The sequence below is a fragment of the Halyomorpha halys genome, unplaced genomic scaffold (assembly GCF_000696795.3).
Source record: "Halyomorpha halys isolate HHAL.00 unplaced genomic scaffold, Hhal_1.1 Scaffold2136.1, whole genome shotgun sequence".
In the NCBI taxonomy this organism is placed as follows: Eukaryota; Metazoa; Arthropoda; class Insecta; order Hemiptera; family Pentatomidae; genus Halyomorpha; species Halyomorpha halys.
In genome coordinates, this window is record NW_027116144.1 from 26,504 (window position 1) to 50,799 (window position 24,296).

The 24,296-nt window shown below is 31.7% G+C and overlaps 2 protein-coding genes across 2 annotated transcripts in view; one reads left to right on the plus strand and one right to left on the minus strand.

The window, feature by feature from the left end:
- Positions 1–24,296, minus strand: part of LOC106691183 (ryanodine receptor) — a gene marked incomplete at its 3' end in the record, with an annotated part of 88,907 nt that overhangs the window by 26,293 nt on the left and 38,318 nt on the right.
- Positions 13,117–19,399, plus strand: LOC106691186 (uncharacterized). The gene is made up of 2 exons (XM_014436873.3): positions 13,117–13,335; positions 18,709–19,399. The coding sequence occupies exons 1-2, from the start codon at positions 13,155–13,157 to the stop codon at positions 19,185–19,187; spliced, it is 660 nt and encodes a 219-aa protein (XP_014292359.1). The 5' UTR covers positions 13,117–13,154; the 3' UTR covers positions 19,188–19,399.

Below are 24,296 nucleotides of genomic sequence, written 5' to 3' on the forward strand. Positions count from 1 at the left end.
TAAATCCCATAGAAATTAAAGGTAGAAATGCTGGTTTTCTCTGAAAGGACGATATAAAGAATACCCTTTTTTGATTCATATGGCCCTTCACTCTCCTTTCGTTTAGGTTATGTTCAGTGAAAATCATTCGTGAACATACTGTTTTATGATTACGGAAAACTTATTAATTAGTAATATGTATTTTTCTGAATACATTTCTGACCCCAAATTGTGTTGCGAGTGGTGATCTAAATCATAATGAAAATACATCCTGAACAGTGTTTTTTCAAATATGCTAGAAAGAAACCATTGTAAATGTCTGAATGAAATCGTGAAATAAACAAAAACCAGAGGTGCGTATTACTATTTCAAAACATCCATTTTACTTTTGTAATTGTATAAATAGTAAGGAACTTCACTTAATTTAGACATATACTCCTGGATTTTATCTGAGGCAAGTTATGTGAGAGTATAAAAAAAAATTCAAATAAGCACATCTTAAACTGAGAGAAATTATAGAATTTTATTCCACTTCTGAAGTAGGAAGTAATTAAAATATGTACACTTTTTCGATATATTTGCCATTAGTAAGTATTTATAATTGTGTGCACAGTTAACACTAGGTTTGTTTATCTTGAAACACACTAGTATCTCAAAAATAAAGCGACATCGCCCAAAAAGAAAAAGACCCTCGCGTCTGAGTTGTTTCAAATACTGTTTCACAATAAAAAAACAGCTAAAGTCAGGTTTGTAAGGATGCATTTTTGAGAATTCTTTCATAAAGAAAACGGAGAGTGGAAATCGTATTCAAGAGGTTTGCTCAAAATGGGTTTACACATAAAGGAAACAGAGGGGTAGATAGGCACTCAGTTAAATTTAAAAATAAGAAAGAAAATGTAATAATGTTCATCAAAAAATTAAATACGATTGAAAGCCATTATTACAAAATCAGGGTAACACGGAGATTATATCACCAGTCTAACTTATACATTCAAAAAATGTGGAAACTTTATAGTACAAGAGCCGGGAAGAAAAAAAAACAGTATTCTCACCCTAATTTTTGATACCTTTAATGTAAACTATATATAATTACTAGTCAAAATGATGAGTCTGCCAAGTATAGGTAGGGGGAATAAAAAATGACGTCTGTTTCAAAACCTTAAAAAAAACATTAATTTTTCATTCGGAGCTCTATATCTTAAAAACTACCAACAGCACTAGAAAATCTAAAAGAACATTATTTAAAGAAGAGTAAATTTGATAAAGTATGAACCCTAATAGAGCTATTTACGTTCAATAGTTCTCGAGATATAGCCTTTTAAAAAGCAACATTTCATACAAATTTACTGAAATATCAGTAGTTAGTTAATTTATTTTGAGAAATCTTTATCTCAGGAACTATGTGACTTACAGATATCTATCGGCATTCAAATTAAAGCTAGTTTAATGTAATATACAGTAGTTTATGACCTTTACCTTCGTAGGAATAGTAGTTTTCATTATATTTACTAAAATAAATTGATTTGAGCAAATTTCATGAAAACTACTACTCCCACAAAAATAAACATCATAAACTACTTTAGAGCTCATTAAACTAGCTTTAATTTGAGTGCTAATAGAAATCTGTACGTCTCATAGTTCCTGAGAAACAGATTACTCAAAATAAATTAACTAAGTACTGATATTTTATTGATATTTAACTCAATAGTTGCCATGAACAATAAAAGGACATTGGTAAAAAGCAATAGAAGGAGACAATAAAACATTAAAAAGTTCATTTCAATTATATAAAGAAAATATATTCTTTATATATATTAAATATATTCTTTGGGTGAATATGGGAGAATGTGTATGTTTTAGATTTAACAAGTTATAATTCATAGCTCTAAATTAAAAATTATTTAAGATTTATAAATAATTTCTTTAAAATATAGGCTTGCTAGATGCATTAATTAACGTTTTAATGTATTATATTGATAACTTACATTTATTTGGTCAAGTTTATATCATATATACATTTAGTAATTTCTGGGTGGCTCTTAAGGTGACAAATCAGCACCCAAGTAGAATTGGTCTCTTTTCAAATATGTGCAAGTAATGTATAAAATGATTCTAAGAAACCAATTTGGTTTTATTGGGTTTAGTGATACTTATACAAAAAAAAAATCAATTTGATAAAATAAAATCTACATATATACGTATAAAAAAAAGAACACAAAGAAAACATAAGACAAATCTTAGAAGAAGAAAAGAAAAAAAATATGAATTAAACGATAATCTTGTCAATAACAACATAGAAGAAAATAAAGAGAAAAAAATTTAAATAAAAGAAGTGAAAATAAAATAATAATCTTTGAATTAAAACCAATTTATAAATGAAATTATTCCATCAACTTGACCATAATCTTTATTGTAATGAATTAAAATAAAATGTTCAATTTAAATGTTTAATGTAAATAACCTGGATTTTTTCAATACGTTTTATCATATTAAATATATGAATTACTGCTATTTTTAGAGAAAGCTTTCTCAAATCCATCAGATCAATGAATGGCTTCTAATATATATCACAATTTGACGGCCAGCATTTGTTTAATAACTAACGCCGACGCCCAGAACTTGTAAAACTTAATATTTTATGTGAATCAAATGATTTAGGTTTTAAAGACTCTAAAAATAATTAGCACTTTTAGGAACGTAAAAGTGTAACAAAATGATATTAAAAAAGACTTATTTAATTTAAGAATTATTTAATCAGATAAAACATTCAGTTGACGGAAGACAGTTGGCTTGGAATGAGAGCACGTATTAAAAGATTTAGAAACGCCCCTTAAAGATGTTGGACACGTATTTAGTGACTTTTTTAATATTTTGTAATTTTAATTTTAATTACATTTATGTTTTCTTATTTAATTTTTAAATTATTTTTATTATGTAAGAAGTTACAATTCATATGTAATAAAATATGGTTTTATCTATATTCCAAGTATTCCTGGAATCAACAAGCAATGAAGCTAAATATTTAAAATAAATAATGTTTGTAATACTGAATTTAAATGATTTAATAAATATTTAAATAGTGAATAATTAATATAATTTATATTTAATAAAAAAGGAACTAAAACAAAATATTGAAAGAAAGAAATAGGAAGATAATTTAATATTAAATTATTATTATTTTTATTCAAATATTGCTGATAAATGAATCAGTACTATTAAATGAATAAAATATATATAATAGGGGTATTCATGATTCTGTGTTAAATGTATAAAGTTTAAAATGCAGAATAAATAAAGTATAGGATTGTGAGTAGAATAAATTTAAAGTCGTTATATGCTAAATGCAGAGGAGCACATAGTTGATTTCCTGGGCAACTTGCTTTGTAACCTTTCCTTCCAAAACCCTCCAGAATTTCATGTTTATGTTTACTTTTCAATTTTGATTAAAGTAATTTATTAAAACATGCCTAAAGTTACTGTAAAGTGGAAGTTGTGTGAAAGTTTGGCCACTGAGTGTCTTGTTGTTGATCTTCTAACTTGTGAGAAAAAGAAGAAAAATAAGGTAATTGACAACTGTATTGAAAGTATTTGCTTTGCTCTATCATTCAGATATGCAATTTCTTTTCTTAGAGGACCAATAATACAATCTATGGCATGGAGACCTTCAGTATTACCAACTTGGATGAAGATATTAAACTTTTAGTTTTAAATTATCTTCACAACATCTTTCCTTCACCTCACTTTTTACTTGTTACCTCTCCTAGCTTTTTTTCTATTACTTTATTAGAATTTTAAAACTTCCAAAGCAAAAATAACACAAACCAAACACGAACTACGAGCAACTAGCCGATCAAATCGACAACAGACAAAATGGTGTGAAGCTCAACTGGTCAGTTTCATAACTTCATTCCGTATATAGCAGGCCTATTAACAGAGTCTCAACCATATTAAATGTTTTAACATACTATAACGGTTTTAACATACTAAAATAAAGAAATATTTCTCCATTTAACACACTTTAACAAATTACACTAAAGATCATGAATACCCTCATTACAAACAAAATAACACGGCAATATATAAAAGGATGAACAAAAATGATAAAAACAAACAATGATGGAGCTTACTGACCTAATGTACTAAGCATACTTTTTTTTCCATTTTTGGAAAAGAAATAAAGATGGAAAACGTTTTCAACCTCAAATATGTTTTAACCTTTAAATACATGGAAGTAAAAAGTATCAAAACTTCCTCAAATCTCTCCAGGTAAGAACCCTCAACGCCAATTGGGTTTTCCCGGAATTAGGTCATATTTGAGAATTATTGCAAGAGCAATAACTTGACAGATGTAAACCATTCTTTATTAATAATAATAATAATAGTGAATCGTTACTACCCATGAAGGGTTAGGGTTCAGTACTTGGTAAGGATGTACCGTTTTTTAAGATTAAACAAGATAATTTTTTATATATCATGCTCAACCGCCAGATTCCCACCCGATTAAGAGTACCAATTTCATGAGGCTGGGTGGACCTCAGGAGGGCTCTTGAACCTACAGGATTTACTCATAGCTACAGTACCAGAATAAATAATTATCTGCTACAGCAAGATTCGAACTCGGGTCAGAGGAGTTAGTGACACACTGCGCTACCCCGCTCCCTTTTCTAATTCTTAAAAGAATCCAATAACAATAGACTAGACGCATTTCATTTATATTGTGGATAGTTAAATAATATAAATGACTATCTGAGTAATAATATAAACTGAGCCCATGCACGACCGAAAGGTATAAATTGAGTTCATTTATTTTCTTGTATTTTTTTAAATGCTATATTCGTCCTTAGATGCCCACCCAAGTTGTCCATTTGAAAAAAAAGAAGGTTTTTTTGGCCCACTCTATTAGATAATCCATTTACCTTCCTCCTGTTATGAATAAACTTGTACCATCTAACATTCGTACCAGTGAACCACTGATTAACATAGTACAATGAGTCATTTAGGACTCTTTCCCATTGTAGGATTTGGAAATTTATATTTTTACTTCTTCTAAAGTAAGACTTAGTTTACTAAATTGTTCCATTTAACCATTTTATCTGGGTGTTGCTTTGTAAGTCATACGGCTAGAATGAAGATACGTACGACATAAATGTAGAACCTCTATTTTGAGTGGATGAAGGATGGTGTACCGTATAGGCCAAATAGAATTTCTATATAAAACCTTCCTATCATGTCTGGTCATGCGTAATAGTCGATTACTCATCTATAATTGAGGAAAAACATAGTAATTTTTTGTATGAACTGAAGTTGTTAGCATCACCGGTTTGTTTATGGGTGAAATCATAAATTGTTGACAGAATTTTTAGGAAATTTGTTTTCTTAAGAGAATGCGTAATAATGTTGATATCAAGTTTTAGTAAATGGCTCTTTTTTAAAAGTAAAACAATTTAATGTTGTATAATCTTTCATTTTTACCACAATTGGCAATAGTTGTTTTGAATGGAGTAGTTGATTTCTAGTTAGTTCATTTTAGAGGCTTTGAAGCAGGATTTATGATAAACACTGACGCCACCTTCTTGATGTCTCCTACAGACAAGTTCACTTAATCTCCTGTTGTGACATCCGGTTCGTAATGTTTAATGTAAAGTTAATTGCTTATTTGCTTCTGTAGAATTGGGTTTAGCATCAGATACTTTATTTTGATTCCTTAGTTGGTAATCTACATGGCCACATTATATTTTCAGTTTTAAGTATGGTTCTGCAACGTTAGTCATCATCACATAAAAATATAGACTTTAGATTAGTTATCAGTTTAGAATGATGAACATTCAGAAAATTAAGTCAATTTTAAGAGATTTAATAATTACGTAAGTTTTCTGTTCCACGCACGATAGAGAATTAAAGAGAGTTACAATATTACTGTGTAGTCTCACTGATTGTGAGAAATAGTAAGGCTATAGAATGTTCTGCTGGATATACAGTGGGGATATCTTATTCATTAGCTCAAAGTCCGAACCAGCTTTTTATGAAAGTGGAAAGGTCCTGGGGGTTCAATTAAAAAATCCGAGCCAGCATTCCCACTGCTCCTCTTAGTACGCACTTGATTTCATTATTGCGACTCCTTCCTTCTCAGATTCCGGATCCTTTGTCACTGATTGGTTGGCTCGTTACATTGTCGCGCTAGAAATTGTATTCTCATACGAATCTGAGCTTTGAGACTCAATTCTTCAGTTCATCAATGTGTACTCAAGAGAACTGCTAGGGGATGTTGTTCCACATTTTTCGGTGTCTAGAAAAAAAATTTAAAAAGTTGCGGATTTCTGAATGGGACAAAGATGAGGTTATATTCACACCTATTCGGTTTTTTGGATGAAGCAACCATTTTTTTTAAACTTTATAAGCTTTTTATGCTCCTTCTGAAACTGACCTTTTAATCAGCTGGGTAAATGCATGTATAGGAGACAACTAAATAAATAAAGATAAAAGACGACATTTATCAGTTTCATTTTGGTGTACTGATTTTTTTTATCTAAATCTAAAATCATCACGTCCATCATTGGTACTTCAGTAATAACTTTGAATATGTCCGAGGAGAATATCCCTAATCAATGTTATGATAGAATTGGTAGTCAATATTATTAAAAAGAAAACTAAGTATTTGGGGATATTAAATAAACCTGTTCGCAAAAAAAAAAAAAAAAAAAAAGGCAGGCATAATATTGTTTATTGAATTCAAGAATCCCATGTTGTGGGGATAGAAACCCCTTCGCAATACTAACCCGCAATCGAAAGATTCACAGACTCAATATCCCTGGGAGTTCCAAACGCCGCTCAGACCATGAGTCCTAATCATTGATTTCACTTACTTTTACATACAATATATTGTACTGTACTTATTGTATTGCATCGGAAACGAATGAGTTTTCAACGGAGATAGCGTTTAAAAGCTACCCGAGTTCAAATAACTAAGATTCGCTAAAAAGGTCGTGAGTGTATATGTAAACTGCCAAACTCATAAACAAAATGTTATACGAAATTTAAATTACGAATTTAAGATAGGTAATTAATTACCTGGGGTATGAAAGTAACGTTTTCGCTAAAATGTTTCACCCAACGTGACACTTTACGAGTGTTTACACTTTATCGTCTATCATCAATTTTTAAATATATATTTTTTAATAACAGTTCTTTAATATTTACTCTTCTCATTTATAGTGAGATTGTATTTCTTATACAACAGCGAGGAAACCTGCGAGATTCATTCTAATTTTATGGGAAAGAAGTATATAAAATGAAAGATTTACTTCTTCCTCAAATATTGGTATAAAGAAAACTTATGATGAATATATTTTTGATACGTGAAAGTTACTTTAGAAACAAACACCATTATTAGAGAAAATGTTGATTTCTCTTTTTTCTGACAAAAAGTTTTGCTTATGACGAAGAATTATGAAGAAATTTCATGTCAGCCATTTCTGAATATAAATGGCATGGAAGCATCTTCAATCCATCCTTTCAAGTGGGTTACTTTAGTAAAAATAAAAATATATCAATTCGTCCCTGCAATGTTGAGTAATTTTTACCGCTCGCAATCCCCCTTTTTTGTTAGCAGAAATTTTCAGATGGAAATTTTGATATGAGAAAAGGACATTTCTGGGATTATGGGAAATGCATAGATATTTTAGCTAATAATGAAGGGAAATAATGTGTGTGGATGTTGGGAAGGATGAAGTGCAGAAGTCGCCTTTGGATAACGAGTTTGATGAGTCTAAATAGGATATCTAAAAACTACCTGCATCAGCTTAATTTTCAGTTACACAAGATTTATTCTTCTTAGAAGTTAGCAACGACTTATACATATTTACCAAATTTTAAATAAGTATTGATATATTTCATTGTTATTTTTTGTCAATTATTTTTCTGTTTGTCTATTTCAAATAATTCTAATTTCATATGCGTATTTAATTAATAACGTGAATAAATATTTTTAATAAAATGCTGAAATAGGCTAGAAATATCTTGCCGGATAAAATGCAAATTATGAAAGTTGAATTTTGTATTTCTTCTGAACAAGCTTGGAAGTAATGTTTCCTTTGAGTCAGTACTGACTGAAGTAAAGAAATTTCAGATTGGTAAAAATTTAATAAATAACTGACCGAAAAAACCGAATTTCGAGTTACCAAAGTAGAATTTTGGAACACGTCTGTACAACGCGCGGCAGACAGGTTTCTTTTGTGTAAGAGTCAAAAACCAAGAGGTATGAAATAACTGCATTTTTGAGTTCATAAAGTTGAATTTTGGAACGCATCTGAACAACGCGCGGCACAGAACAAGCTTGGCAGACAAGTTTCTTTTGTGACGGTACTAACCCTAGTTTCATATGAATCACAAAACCAGAAAGTGTGAAATAACTGCATTTTTGAGTTCATAAAGTTGAATTTTGGAACGCGTCTGTACAACGCGCAGCACAGAACAAGCTTGGCAGACAGGTTTCTTTTGTGAAGGTACTAACCCTAGTTTCATATGAGTCACAAAACCAAAAAGTGTGAAATAAATGTATTTTTGAGTTCATAAAGTTGTATCTTGGAACGCGTCTGCACAACGCGCGGCACAGCACTAGCTTGGCAGACAGGTTTCTTTTGTGTCTCTAGCAACCCTAGTTTCATATGAGTCAAGAACCAACAGGTATGAAATAACTGGATTCATTTTTAAACTCCCCTGAACTGGATTGGCAGACTCGTCAAATTTGACTCCCATGTATGTAGTTTACATTAATGAATTACAAAATTACAAACTTAAAATTTAAAAACAAAGGTTGATCTGTAAATAGCTGGTGCATTTATCCTGACATGGCTTTTAAGGAACCAAGGAGTCTTATTAATCAACACAATAAATAGTTTTGAAACAACAACATTTCAAAGAGATTATCATCCCTTAATAACTAAATTAAATTGCAAATGAAATGTGATTTGCCTCTAAAGATTATAAATCTGAAAAATGAATATGCCTGGCTCGAAGTGATGGGCTCATCTTCTACTTTTTACCCTCAGAAAAGGCCCTAGGTTCAGTTTATTTGGTTGCCTTAGTAGGCCAATTTTGTTTCGTTGATAGCTAATGTCATATCAGTCGGATCTGGAAGGCACCATACATTAAAAAAAAAAACTGTTGTCTTTCTCATTGCTGAATTTAGCGTAATGTTTCGAAATTGAGTTGCATCAGTATAAATTACCTAAAGATACTGTTAGATACTGATGTATTGTTTTAAAATCTCGGAGAAAAGAATAGAAACTTCTATTGGAAGAAGAGAATCATTTTGAATTCTAATCAACGATATATCAATTATTGGAAAGCTGTGAGGAAAACTCTTGTCTGGAAGCTGATAGAAGCAGTTCAACAGACCAAATTAGAAGTCTAAATTGACAGTCCAACAGACCAGGCCTTTATTAATGTTTTATTATCTTTCAACTTCTGATGGAGTCTCTTCAAAATTAGTTCCTTATTAGAGCAGGTAGCAGGTATATCATCGGAATGATGTCTAGTTACTCGAAAAAAATAAATCATATTCCTCCTTGATGTCTTTCGGAGGTATAAAGATGGTAATGGAGAAAATTCACAAATTAAAAAAAATTATAATTTAACACAAAAGATGCCTTTTTGTTACTCATTCCAGAAGGAAGTGATAGCTGAATACTTTGGAACGAAGACACTAAATATTTGGTTCGATTTCTATCTGTTAATTAATATTTATTTGGGCCTGACCCAAGAAATGAATTTTGATATTCCTACTCTGGGCTGCATAGGTCTTCAATGGAGGATTTGAGTCATAAAAAATAAAATAAAAACTCATTCCAGTAATTTTCCTAAAATGGGTAATACATAGACTTACGAGCCAATAGTTGATGGCTGACTTGCCTAGCTTTCATTTTATTTGCTTTATGGATAACCACTAGTTCAGCTACCTTCCATTTGTCGAGTAAACATCCAGTACATAGACAGCTATTAAAAATTGACGTAATTAAAACTTTTTTTAGCAATAACTGGGATCAAATCATGCCCAGACTTTTTTTTAATGCCTCTTAATAAGTTCTTGAATATCTTTAGAGTTAGTGAATTTTGGTGGAAGTTGTACTGTTGCTAGGGCCGAATTTAAGAACTGGTCGATATCTTCATTTGCTTAATTGCTTTTTTTTGATCGGACTCTTTTACATTCTGTGTTAGAGAACGATTTAGAAATCGTAAAGTAGTCTGAGAATACTTCAGCTTTTTCTACGTAGCTGGTGATGAATCCATCGTTCTTCATTCTTGGTTTAAGATCAAGGCATCAGATACCCACAATGTGTATGTTTATAGTTCATATCACCTCATAGTCCAAGGACCGAGGAGAAAACTAGAAGTTATTTCAGCCCCATTTATTATTATTTTTAAGAAAAGAATATACATTTAAGAGTCAAAAATGATATTTGCTAACCATAGTTGGAGAAAATAATATATCGAGGCGGTTCCAAAGATCCTAAGATCCTTTCTTTAGTTCTTTTAAGTAAAAAAAAAAATTTCACAATTTCCTTCAAGCAAATCGTTTAGTTTTTAACTAGATTAGCAAATTAATTATCATTAAAAAGTAAATATAGAAGTATTTAAGATAAACGCTCCCAGATTTACTAGGGTTGTAGGTAATTTTTGAAGATCTGAGCTCTGAATGAAAAATTATTTTATTTTTTTTTAACATTTTGAAATAGCCACCATTTTTTATTCCTTTTAACTATGCTTGGTAGACTCTTTAAATTTGATTAGCAACTATATATAGATTATTTAACTAATCAAAAAGTATCGGTGTGAAATAATTGATTTGCCATAAAACTTAACTATGACCATTAGGAAGTAATAACTTTCTTCTTCACGGAGCTTTCTTGATAGGTGGTTTATATACGGCTATAACTGAGCTGGAAGAAGAATTTAATCGAGTTAATATAATGTCGATATGTCAAGTAGGAGTTTAGGAGAAACTGATATTATTTTTGATAATAAACCCAACCCTTCTAGAAGCTGTTAAACTATTTCTGTCCTTTCACAAATTTTTGTAACCTAGTATATTAAGTTTATTATTAGTTGAAAGTTGGGTTTCAGATGTGCAGATTATATCAATGGTGTTTTCTTTGTAACAATTTTTAATTATTTTTGAAGAAATGCCAGAAGCATTCTAGTTTAAAAATTTTAATTTCCTTAATTCAAAAGCCAAAGGAGATAATTAATGAAAAATAGAAAAAAAATATAATGTTCATAATAAGATAGAAGGGAATTATTAACAATATATAGGCTGTTGCTTACACCAAGATCCATTTGTAAACAATGAACTTATGAGTAATGATAAGTGACTCATTATCTGTGATAAATATGATTTTATAGCATCTTATTGATTTTAGTAATAGATGTTTTCATTGGAAATATTATTTTAACTATTTTTGGTTGAACTAAAATAACAGCAGGAAAAAAGACATTTCCGTAAATTAAGTGTTTAGTGTTTTTACATAGAGAAGTATGGTATTAAAATTTTTCTCCAATATAATTCTTCGTCATCCTTTTAAAATCTTCTATTGTCGGGATGATTCTTCCGCTCTTACTTCTGGCAATTTTTATCGAAAATGAACTTAGGTATAAAGCAGTTTAAATCATTTAACAAAAGATGATAATTATATGCATTATGTAGAGGTATCGGGAGTATCTTTGTTCTAGTTTGTTTATTATGGTTATTTCGAACGGTGTTTTGGATAGAGATTGAAGGTTTATTAATAGGTATGTCCTCTTTACCAAATAACTGAAATATATTGCTTCCCTTTATCGGTGAATTTTCTGGTAATATTTGCTCATATTTTTAAGAGGAGGTTGGTTTGGTGGAGAGCCTTTTTTTCGATCAGGATTCTTCTAAAAACGTTTCACCTGTTTAAGGAAAAATAAGTTGGGAATGAAGTGGTTCAACCTATGCCGCTAAATAAATAAGAAACTTAAAAATAAAAATAAGTTAATGCTTCATTTAATTGTACAGTATACCGCACTCAATGAGAGCTAGGGACCGACTGATATAAGTGGAGCTTTCGTGAAGCTCTAAAATTCAAGTCAGAAGATTGGAAATTCAGGTAGGTTGGAATTAAGTAGGTGAAAGGCAGATCAAGACAAGAGGAGCCCAAAAAAATTAAAAATAAAAGTTCTTAACAAAAGAAAAGAAAAGTTATTAAAAAATCAACATCAAATAACTTCAATTAAATATATTTTAATATGAATCTTTGTAATGCTTCATTATTTGAAGAGTCATCAGTTATATTAGTGGTATCAATTCGGCTTAAAGTTTCCTGCTGTGTAGACAAATTCTTTGATCTGCCTTTCCCCTTGGCACTCCTTAGATAATTACTTAATCGCTTTAAAATAGAAAATAATCTTCCTATTGATGGATTAGATAAATAAATTGTAAAAAAAAAGAATTAAATAAAACAAAAAAAAAAGTCATAACATTACCAAATGTGGAAGGCATTTATTTGACTGCTGTATGACGTGAATATACGTGGTGTATTTTTAATGGTATCTTCGATGTCGTTTTAGAAAATAAAAAAAAAAAAACGGATTTTATGGTTATTTTTCTATAGAAATCGATACTTATAGCAATTCCAAAAAAAAAAATCGTATAGATTTCGCTTTGGATTTAAGCGACTCATGTACTATGCTTGACATGATATCAATGTCAATATTAGTGACCCAATCTGACAAAAAAATAATTTTTAATTTTGTTTTGAATTGGTGTATGTTTTAGAAAATACCGTAGACAATGTTGGGCTACTTTCTTCACAAGGGTTGCCGTACCGACACTCCTAAAGCTAATAGGGGTGTCTCTAAGTAATCTCATTCAACCGTACAATTTATAGAATACGTTAAATACAAAATTTAAAAAAAAATTGTTATCAGATGAGCCACTATTATAGCAAAACAAGGATATGAGTTGTATCCCGAATTGAATTCATTAATTTGTAATAATACTAGATCCTATGACATGGAAATAATTATAATTAATGTACATCAAATTACTTATTGAAGCAATGTGTTTCATGTTCGTCATCAAAGACGTATGTGTTTATATTATAAGTAGGAGAAGTGGTGTATAGCAGCCGGTGGAGAGGGGGGACTAGCGTGCGATGCGTGAGAGGATCAATAAGGCCGCTCCTTGCGTGCGAGTCCCAGTCATGAGCGCCACGGCCCTCATAGCGGCCGTCAAGAAGCGTTCTCCGCTCTGGGATCCCACTGATGTCCACCACCACAACAGGGTCGTTGTAGCGGGCCTATGGAGGCAGATCGCCCAAGAGCTAGGCCTCAACAGTAAGTTATATCAGTGTATCAATTAGTCTTAAGGAAGATGGAGAAACTCCTAGTGCTATCGCTTAGATTAAGTTGGCTTTCCAAAATCATGCTTAAAATATATGCATATAAAACAGCATGTGAGCTTCTATTGTCTGCCTAAGGCCACTTCTAATGAGTGGGCCACCAAAGAGTTCTGTTGATAATTATGATTCATTAGTACATACCTTTAAGTTGAGCCACTGCACTGCGTTGTAAATGTTCACAGGTATTGTTTTGTTTTCTTTAATTATGTTTAACTAATAAATAATTTCAATGTCAGAATTCGTAGTTGTGAATGTTCATCATAACCAAGTAATCATTTTCCTTATTTCAAATACTCGTTCATTTCAACTAAGTGCAGCGGTCGAGAAACCCTTGTACCGCCCAACCTCTAAAAAGTTGGTCAAATAGGAGCTATCCATAGGCCCAAATGTAACGATATCAATCCATTATTGTTTCGTCTGAGGGGGAATATGGAAAATGGTGTATCTCATACCAGGATTATTTGGATATCTACTCATCTCAATATCAATTTTGAACCATCAAGCCGAATGATGGTGTGCGGAAAACCGCATGGAGCCTCATGAAGGCGTCACTCCAGGCTGGTGTATGGCGAAACACTGTCAAAAAACTTCTCATTCTGTCACCGACCATCGAGTAGATAACAACAGCTGTTTGATTTGGACCTTCGCTTTGCATCATTTCGTGTTTGTTTTTAACTTTGCCTTGTTCATAACGCAATTGGAAGTGTAAGTCGAAATAGTTTTTTGACATAATTACATAATTGTTGAAGCTATTATGTGTTATGAAGGCGACAATGATCGGTAACAATGTCTTTCATTACCTTTGTAAACAAATAAAAATGAGATTTTTAAAACATATATTTACCTTAATAAGAAAGAAACACACACAATAAATACCTCAGATACTCTTCATAAATAAAGAATAAAGAAAAGAAAAAATAATACTAGTTACAATTTAAGTTCGACATTAAAGTGTACATTTAAATATTAGCAAAATACCATGATATTGCATGTAGTGTTAAAACAGTCAAAGATAGACGATCTTGAATTATTGGTTTCAGTATCTACTATGAAAAATTATATGTATATTCCATAACTTTCTCCATAACTCTTGGCAGTTGTTTGGTGTTAGTACGTATTAATTTTGAATTTTATGGTAAATTCCTAATCATATTTATCACACTATTGTTTGTTCTCCCCTCTGTTTTGATTAATGTACTTTACAGGATTTATAATCTGTTGATTGCTGGTTAGATAGGGAGATTGTAAAATAGGTTTTGATGGGGTTCAGTTGAGGCAAGTAAATATATTGACAACGATTGGTTGTCATGATTTTTGTTACATGAGAACCAATTGGTGCACTTAATGATCTTCATGGTGTTTTGTATTTATTTTGTTATAAGTTTATTGTCCATTTGTTCATTATTAAATAATGCATACTGATTAGAGCATGGTAGATAACTAAATATGACTGATGCACATCACTGCTCCGGAAGACTAATGACGGAGCTGTAAATGTTTTTGAAATTGACTTTATAGAGTTGACGAGTTCAAAAATGAATTTAATAGATATATATATATAAATCGACTCACAAACTCCCTTCCTTGCCGAATTTGGAAGTACTATTTTACCAACTTACATCTATTAAACGCATTTTTTGCCCACCAACGCAATAAAGTCAGTTTCATAAAGTTTACAGTTGTATCATTATTCTTCCGGACCAGCGATTAGAGGTTAAATGGTGGTGGGAGGTGCCATATAGAGAAAAGATGCCGTTGTTACTGCTATACAGATTGTGAAATGATGCTGTTGTTACTGCTATACAGATAGTGAAATGATGCCGTTGTTACTGCTATACAGATAGTGAAATGATGCCGTTGTTACTGCTATACAGATTGTGAAATGATGCCGTTGTTACTGCAATACAGATAGTGAAATGATGCCATTGTTACTGCTATACAGATTGTGAAATATTGTGAAATGATGCCGTTGTTACTGCAATACAGATAGTGAAATGATGCCATTGTTACTGCTATACAGATTGTGAAATGATGCCGTTGTTACTGCTATACAGATGGTGAAATGATGCCGTTGTTACTGCTATACATATACAAAAAATATGAGAGGAAAGATGATCTAGAGCATCCACACATCTATCAGAATGACATTTGTATATCTAAATCATTGTGAACTAAAGACTTATCTGATGTGTGATGATAAGAAGTATCGTTACGTATAGGGTCTTAATATCTTTATATAAAAGAATAAAATCTTGAAAATATTTTTAAGTAGTAACTAACATGTCAACAATGTAGTGTTGAAGCTGGGATAAAGAATACAGTCAGGATATAGTGTAAACTATAAAAAATGCGCGAGTAGCAGAGCTGCGTCGCTATGGTCTTAATTTCTCCTAATTTTCGTTTAAAAAACTAATAAAAAGAGATATAATTGTTTCATTAATGTATAAATACAAAAAGAAAAATGGCGAATGGAAGAGAGGAGGGAAAAATTGAAACCTCTTTTTCAGTAACAACTTAATTCATACAAATCTTTTCTAATGACGTGCCCTCTAACTCAGTTTAAAAGGACTTCTCCTCAACATAGTAAAAAAGAGAGAAAAAAAACATAAAAATGACAAAAATAGAACAACCCTATGTACCAAATCACTGTACACCAACTCATTTAAAAAGTGTTCTATTCGTTATGAAATAGGTACAAAAATATGTCTCCTTGTTCTACGAGCTTCAAAACGGAGCAAAAGTGTATTTCTTATTTTTTAGAAAAATATGGTCAAAATAGTCAATCCTGTACCATGTACAGATAAAATAGGTACGAGTGAGCAGATAGAAATAATCCGTATATTTTAAAGTTATTCTCCTTAAAACACAAAATATCCTTTCAAATATAGTTTTTTCTTACAATTATTCATTGAGAAACGTTTGTGTAGTCACCGTGTGTGAAGTTGTCATGACCGCAGGTGCGCGCGCAAGCGGAACACTGCATCTGCTTTATATTCAGTTAACATATTTAAAAATTAATTCCTATTAATTAGTCAATACAAGAAGTGTAGAGTTTGTTTAAATCATGCTAACAATTGTTTATATTAGTGCCCCAGTATACAGGTTCTCTCTTCCTAATCTGTACAGGCTTAAGGAATTTTGATTCGATTTTGGCTCAGTTATAGCAGTAGTATGTAATCTTTCTTTTGTTTTCTCGTCTTCTACTGTTCTTCTCCAACGCATCTAACTCTAAAAATTCCAACGTAGTTCGTCTTAACGTATCAGGCTTTTTTCAACAATTTTTGATTATTTCAGTGCAAAAGGTGCGACAAATCGAAACATTATAAGGAACAACATTTTATCTATTTCAGGATTCAATTTCCCGTAAGAATGCGGCATCAAATTTAACACATTCCTTAGTTGAGGTTTCACCACCACCACAGTTGCTTAAGTCTTCCTGGCCGGTCGAAAAAACTCAAATTATGGTAATAAAATATTATAAGAAATTGGATTCTAAAACGATTTTGTTCTATATTTTCTTTTAATTTCAGAACCATTTACCCACAAATTGTCTAAAACCGTAAAAAAAAGTGTTTTGGGTAATTTACGCCTTAAGGACGTGTCGGATCAAAAGTTTGTCGGATGTGAATTTATTTTAATTTCTGATTTACAATTGGAATCCATTTAAAGTGCCCCATTCTATTGGAAATTCTAGAGGTAGGTACGCTTAATAGAACTGATTATCTGATGAAAGAGATGGAGCAAATACTACTGTTATGATCCTCAAAAATTTAAATTAAATAAATTATTATTTATTTAAAATGACCATGTATGATGAGTGACGTGGTATAGAGGGACACCAATGTATTATGCATACATATAAACAAGTCAAGACATTCGAAACCTTACAACATTTGTGAAAAATACTATGAGATTTATTCTAGGTGGAATGTAGGGAATCGAACACAAGAGCTACACACACTTGCTTTTACTTAATAATAAACATAAAAGAGATTACGTTAAAATCAAAACATACAGTGATTAGAAAAAATAATACGTACTGCTGCTACCTTCTGTTCTATTTTTTTAATAAAAAAATATGTTTTGGTAATGTATCGGGTATAGTAAAAAATAATACAAACATCCAATTGACAAGCTGGTTTTAATAGTTGGGAGTAGAATTTAATGCATTATGATCACAGTTTCAGTATCGAAAAGGCAGGAGATAACAATATTTGTAATATTCTATAACATTACAGATTTTGATTATAGAATAGTGATATAAACAATAGGGAAAAGCTCAATACCTCGGAGAGCTGCTGGGAGGTAGTCGGGTCCATGGCGGCCTGCTACTGCTCTCTACCTTAAGGCCTTGGGTTAAATCGGGAACCCAGAACATCTGCCGGTTTGTGGAACAACAAATCGATTCTCTCTATCGATTTTTTTGTAAATCGATTTTTGGTTTAGTCATTATTTCCAGTTATTATCTAGGTCACAATAACGACCTCCGATGTTTTGCTATAAAACTCTTTTATATTATAAAATTTCGCATTAACTAATTAATTAGTCATGGTGGTTACTTTTTTATTTTAGAATATAATATGATAAATAGGTACAAAAATCTTTCAGCCTTGGCTAGGTCGGAGAACTAACCAAAAAACAAAACAAAAAAGAAACAGCAGGTAAATGCTTAAGGTAAGTAAGCAGGTATAAAGGTCGGGTAGTTCTGAATTTTTATTTTATTGTTTAAGTTATGAACGGTATTAAAAATCTGAATTTGAGACTTCTTCAACGGCCGGAAGCTGATTTGATTTAAGAAAAATCCTAAAATTTTATGTAAATTCTTGACTGAGATGGCTAGAGGAAGCAGGTTATACAAATATGTAACAGAAAGGATTTAATATTAGGCATAAGTGTTCCCTAAGAAGCAAGGTTAGAATACAAAATAAGTTATTATATAATTTTCGTAAATTAAGTAAGCATAAGGTATTTTTAATGTTTGCTCTTCTATCAACTCTGCAGGTTTAATTAAGTGGTTCTAAATTTATTCTAACCCAGTAACCATGTTAGTAGGTTCATTCGCAAGAGAGTTAGTTGGTTCTGAAATATGGATATATGATTTATCTTCACATATTTAATTTAATGTTCGTATAACAGTACAACCTCAAAGGGTGCTGGATTATGCCTTTAGAAATTTATTTTTAGTACATGTGATATTGAAATGTGTTTCTGTACATTTTATTATGTCAGTAATAAATTAGGAAGAAAGTTTTCATAAAGAACCAAATAACTGTTATAAATTAATCCAATTTATGAATGCTTGTTGCAGTGATCCTGGCTAAAAGTAAATGGCGCGGCTTAAGAGATTACTACAGACAGCAGTTCAAACGGGCGATGGAACAGCCTGAGGGCCAAGTAGGAAGTACCTGGGCACACTTTGAGGAAATGTCATTCCTTGGTCCTTCTTTATCGTCAGCTGCGAGAGGAGTAAAGGAGGAACCGACCTCAGGATCTCCCGATCTGGACATCAGTGAGGCGATGGAGCAGAAGTGGAGTCCTCCCTGGTCGTACAAACCCTACCAGGACTCGGAAATCAGCGATACGGATGAGGATGATTTATACTTTTTCAAGTCTTTACTGCCGGATCTTCGAGGCCTTCCACGAAAGAAAAAGGCATTGATCAGATTAAAAATACAAAAAGTTGTCTATGAAGAGGTGTACGGAGGTTGGGTGTGTGCTGAGGAGGGGGAAGAGAGGCCCGAGGAAGAGGAAGCCAAGGAAGATTCCAGAGGTTCTCATAATCGATGAGTGATACCTCCATTGTGCTTAATTTTAATATTTTAATATAATAAAATATGAAAGTTATTCTTACAAATCTCCGTGTTGTAATTTATGTAATATAAATTAGTTAGTATCTGTTGATATAACCGCAATGCAATACTTGTAATATTTTACGGTTTATCAAATTCGTTGGTCAGCATTCCAATGTGCCCTCATTAAAAAATGTGATGAACACGTGATTAATATAACTATTTGTTTTTTAAAGTTGAGTTTTAATATAAACCTTTTTTCTATCATTAATTTATCATCAATGGCTTATGTTTGAGTGTTGATAATATAATTACTAAATGAATAGCATTCATATTATTTAGATAAAATATATACCTAATTTGTTCTAATATAATTATAGAATGGACCAGATAATGGAAAATATTCCGACAACATGTCATCAACATCATGTAAGGTGCTAATTACAATTATAATTATTGATAAAACTAGATCAAAACAAGGTAGTTCATTTATTAAGCTGAAAAAAATAGAATATCTAATTTAATTAAGGGGAAGAGACAAAGTACAATTAAAGAAAAATAAAATAATAAGATTGAAAATAAATAGCTAAAGATTATTGAATAATTGTATTACACAATTATTTTCTACTTTTTTCGCTTCGGAAAATTAATTCATCTTTCTACTACAATTTTTTTATTCAATCACTTTTACCGTGGTACATCAACCTTGCCTCTTTGATGAAAAGTCAATCTTTAGGGGCCAATTCCTTGCAATACCCTGGATTGTACATTTCATGCCCTACCAGAAAAAGTAAACCAAGGTATGGTTTAAAATGTAAAAATTTATATAAAAATGAATTAATTAAAGTTTCTTTATATAACAAAGTAAAATAAAGAAAATAAAAATAAAATGTACACTGAAAAGTATAAATAAACAAGAATTACAAAAAGGTATTAGATAATTAATGAAAACGGGCATAATAACAAAAGAATAAAATCTAGAGCAAGAAAAGAAAAAGTAATGAACAAAATAGGACACTCACCTTTGTGAATGGAGGGTAGCACAAGAATGGTTTAAAGGCGGATGCAAAGTACCAACAAGGTAGGGGAGTGGGGGAAATGACGGTTAACCAACAAGGTAGTCCGATTAGTAGAGTGAAAACACTGAGCTCCTCGATCAACTTTTATAAAAGCCAGATGGAGAATAAGCGAAGATCCTCTGGTTACTTAAATCTATTATACATATTTGTTAAGATTACAGGCATTCTTTCACCTTCTAGTAGGATTATGGAGATATGAGGAGCCTGTCGGGACTTAGGAGTTAAGATTAATAAGGGTTAGGGTAGAGGGAAAGGTTTTGATGAAACGGAGAGAATTAGAATAAAATATATTCTCAAAGAAATGGGATATTAAGGTCATTATGTTATATGTTTTTCATAAACTCTATGAAGGAACTACTATTGTTCGAAGGACATTACTGGATGCGCTTCGAAAATTAGGTTTCATTTGAAATTCAGCGTTTAAGTCCATAGTTTCAGAGTAGTTCGAGAAATGTATTGTAAATTAGTAGTATGTTACCGATTAAAATAAGAGACCTTAAGTGTAATAATCTAATTATCTGGCCATGGTTAGGGATTGTTTCAGTACCGATATGGAATATATGTTTACGTATATGGAAGGAATATAAATGTTGAATGGGTCTATGAGCTGAGATAAAGCCGGAAATGGAGTAGTTAGGTTTTGGTGGTTTTTTTCGAAAGAACTCAGGAGTGAGAATGTCCTATGCTGGAGATTCACTGGGAGAGAAGCAAAAACTCTTTGACAACAATTGGTTTATGAGATAGATTGGTATATCTAGAGCTGGATTGGTGATAAAAGGAATTTTTAATCTGCATTTAATCATATGAGTATGATACCAACTGGATCATCCAGGAATGTGTTGGAAACGTAACAATAACAATAATGCTTTAAGAAAACAACATATGTAAAATATAAAAAAATGCCTCGTGACTTTCTTTTTCTCGTGAAACCTTCAAATGTCCTCTATTTACTACATATGTCTCAATTTCTGGAAATAAACAAACAAAGATATTTGAGATTGTGATGGTAATGCTTTTTTATCAGAGCCAAAACATTTCATTTCTAATAAAACTTCATGTCCATTCTGACTTAATGTTATCATTTATAATTTTTGTTTTACAAACTTGAATAGGTAAATAGTTTTTAATAATATCCCTAAAGAAACTGTGTGTAGGTAACAGAAAACATCCGGATAAATATAGAATTTTGGTCCCATTATCTATTTCAATTGAAAAATTGTGATTAAAACAAGTATCCCGCTATGACTACTGCCGAAAAACATTAACATGACCTTTACCTTTTCTGTAATCTTACAGGAAAATGGAATTGATAGTAAGCAATTAAGTAGAAGATCCAGAAACAGTTGGCAGGTGAGTGAGTGAGAGGCCTTCCAGAACCGAAATGAGGACTGGAAAAAACCGTGATGTTTGTGCCGGGAGATCTATGATGCATCATGCTACAAAAGGAATAATAATGATTGCGGTATTGATAATGAAACAATCAAATTCTGTCAAAAATAAAACAAGTTGACAATCGATAAATAAAACAAATCTCTTCCATGTTCTATGCTCTCTCAACTATCTAGTGCAGCTAAATATTAATCATAGGCCAGTTTGTTTCAATAGCTTACTTAAAAAAAAAATCTTTCTGTTCTTGTCGTAGTTAAATCTTTTACGGTAAAACATCAATTAGTTAATAAAAAGCAAATGAAAGAAATGATAAAATAGGTCAGCAGAATGACATAATCTGTCATGATGTATTGCTGAGCAATGAGCGCCCTAGCAACAGGACCTGAACTGGCTCCATCAACTTACCAAAGGTGTGCTCCAGAAGCCACAGGGGGCGTCTCTTAGACGGAAAATGGATGACCCTATGATCTAGTTACAGATATTAGAGCACGGAAATAAAGTTAAAAGATGGGTATAGATAAAACAAAAATTATAAATGATAACATTGTCAGAATGGAAATGAAGTTTTATTAGAAATAAAATGTTTTGGCTCTAATAAAGCATTACCATCACAATCTCAATAGATTTGTTTGTTTATTTCCAGAAATTGAGACATATGTAGTAAATAAAGGAAATTTGAAGGTTCCACAAGAAAAAGAAAAATATATTTTACTGAGTTCTTTTTCCGAGATCATACAGATAAATACAGGCAATGGCAAAAGATCAGTATTACAAACAAGAATTAGCTAGTTTTGTATATCTACTTAAAGTTTTATTTTGGATACGTTAGATGTAGAAATGAGAAATACTTAACGAAAATCATTAACGTACTTGAAATTTGAAAGTTTGAAACAAGAGATAATGTTAACGATGCCGAAAAATGATATCCCAAGTTGATAATTGTCAAAGATGATATAAAAGTCATTGGAATGACTAAATTAAACGGTATACAGAGACAGAGATACTGCATGTATTGATTGAGGCAGGTGTCTCATACTGCGGCACTGCGGGTCTCCGTATAACAGTAACGTTTTTATCGCGAGATTCTCGCCAACAACAGGACCAGGCCATTGTACTGATCCTCGTAGTCCAAGGGCCCAAAAGGAGAAAGAAGTAAATTATGTCACCCCAATTTGAAACATAGCTATGCAGTGTCATTATCTCTTCGTAGTATTTCTGTTATGTTTTTATTTTTTTTTTGTATTCTAAAATATCATTGTGATAACTATCATCAGTAAACCGTTTCTCGGGAAAGCGAATCAGCCGTGATGGTATATGAATCCAGTGGAATAAAAGTCAGTTATTTGACCCAATTGTTTTCATTACTTTAATGAGCACTATGTGTAATTACCAGTGACAACCATAGTTAGGCGGAGTAAAAAATGGCGGCTCTGGCAAAACGTTTTAAAAAATTAATTTTTCATTCAGAGTTCCATATCTATAAAACTACATTTATAGATAGCATCATTTACAGTAGAGTAAAGTTACTAAAATATGAGCCCTAATAGAGCTGTTCATATTCAATAGTTCCTGAGATAGACTTTTCAACTTCTAACGTAGTTTCCTTTAAAGCAATAAAAAATTGGGATGAAAGGACTGACTTTTATTCCACAGGGCTCTTGTATCACGGCTGATCCGCTTTACAGAGTAATGGTTTACTAATAATAGGTATCACAACGATATTTTATAATACGAAAAAAAAATAGTAAAAAATAAAACAAATAAAGAACATAATAAAAAGCCTACGAAGAGATGATCGATCGAAAATCATGCTGCTGTTTCAAAAAGAATAATTGGAAATTAGTTTGGAGATATTTTTATATTCGAGTTTCATTTGTTTACAGGTTGCTATCAGTAATTAAATTAAAACTTATATAATCCAATTGAGTTTCTTATAAGCTATGTTAGTCATCTCGTCATTTTAAATTTTCGTTAGTCACGCAAACTCTATAATAAGCTGGATGGCCTTCACATAAAAGTGTATATTTTATAAACACATTTCGTAATTTTTGCAAGTGTCTGTCCTAAGGGGTCAGACCTTGGCTAGTACAAAAAAAAAAGTAAAAGAAGGTGCTTTGATTACGCAGGCATATTATAACCAAATTATTCCATATTTCATCTCATGTTGCTGATACCGCGAGACTTAACAGCACCATTCGATAGTAATAATTGAATTCATAGATTTTGATCAATGTCTGCAGCAATAGTTCTTAAAATAATTTTATATTTTTTATATCGCGAAAAGCATTTAAAGTAATGCTGTTGAGTGAAGCTGGCAACATCTTGACTAAACGGCACAAATTCTTGAATATTGTTGGCAACTATTGGAGAAGGCTGCCGACCTTAAAAACTTTGAGGATTCGGAGCGTGGAAATGCAAGCTAACCACGGTAGTATTGAAAGCTTTCTCAGGATAAGACTTTTATTTATTTACGGGTGGGGAGTCACGTCCTAAGGACTGTTTTGATCTCTTTCTCGCTCTTCCTCTCTTCCCTCTCTTTTTTGCCATAATATTTATTTCTTTAGCTTTTACTTTCTCTCTCTCTCTCTCTCTCTCTCTCTCTCTCTCTCTCTCTCTCTCTCTCTCTCTCTCTCTCTCTC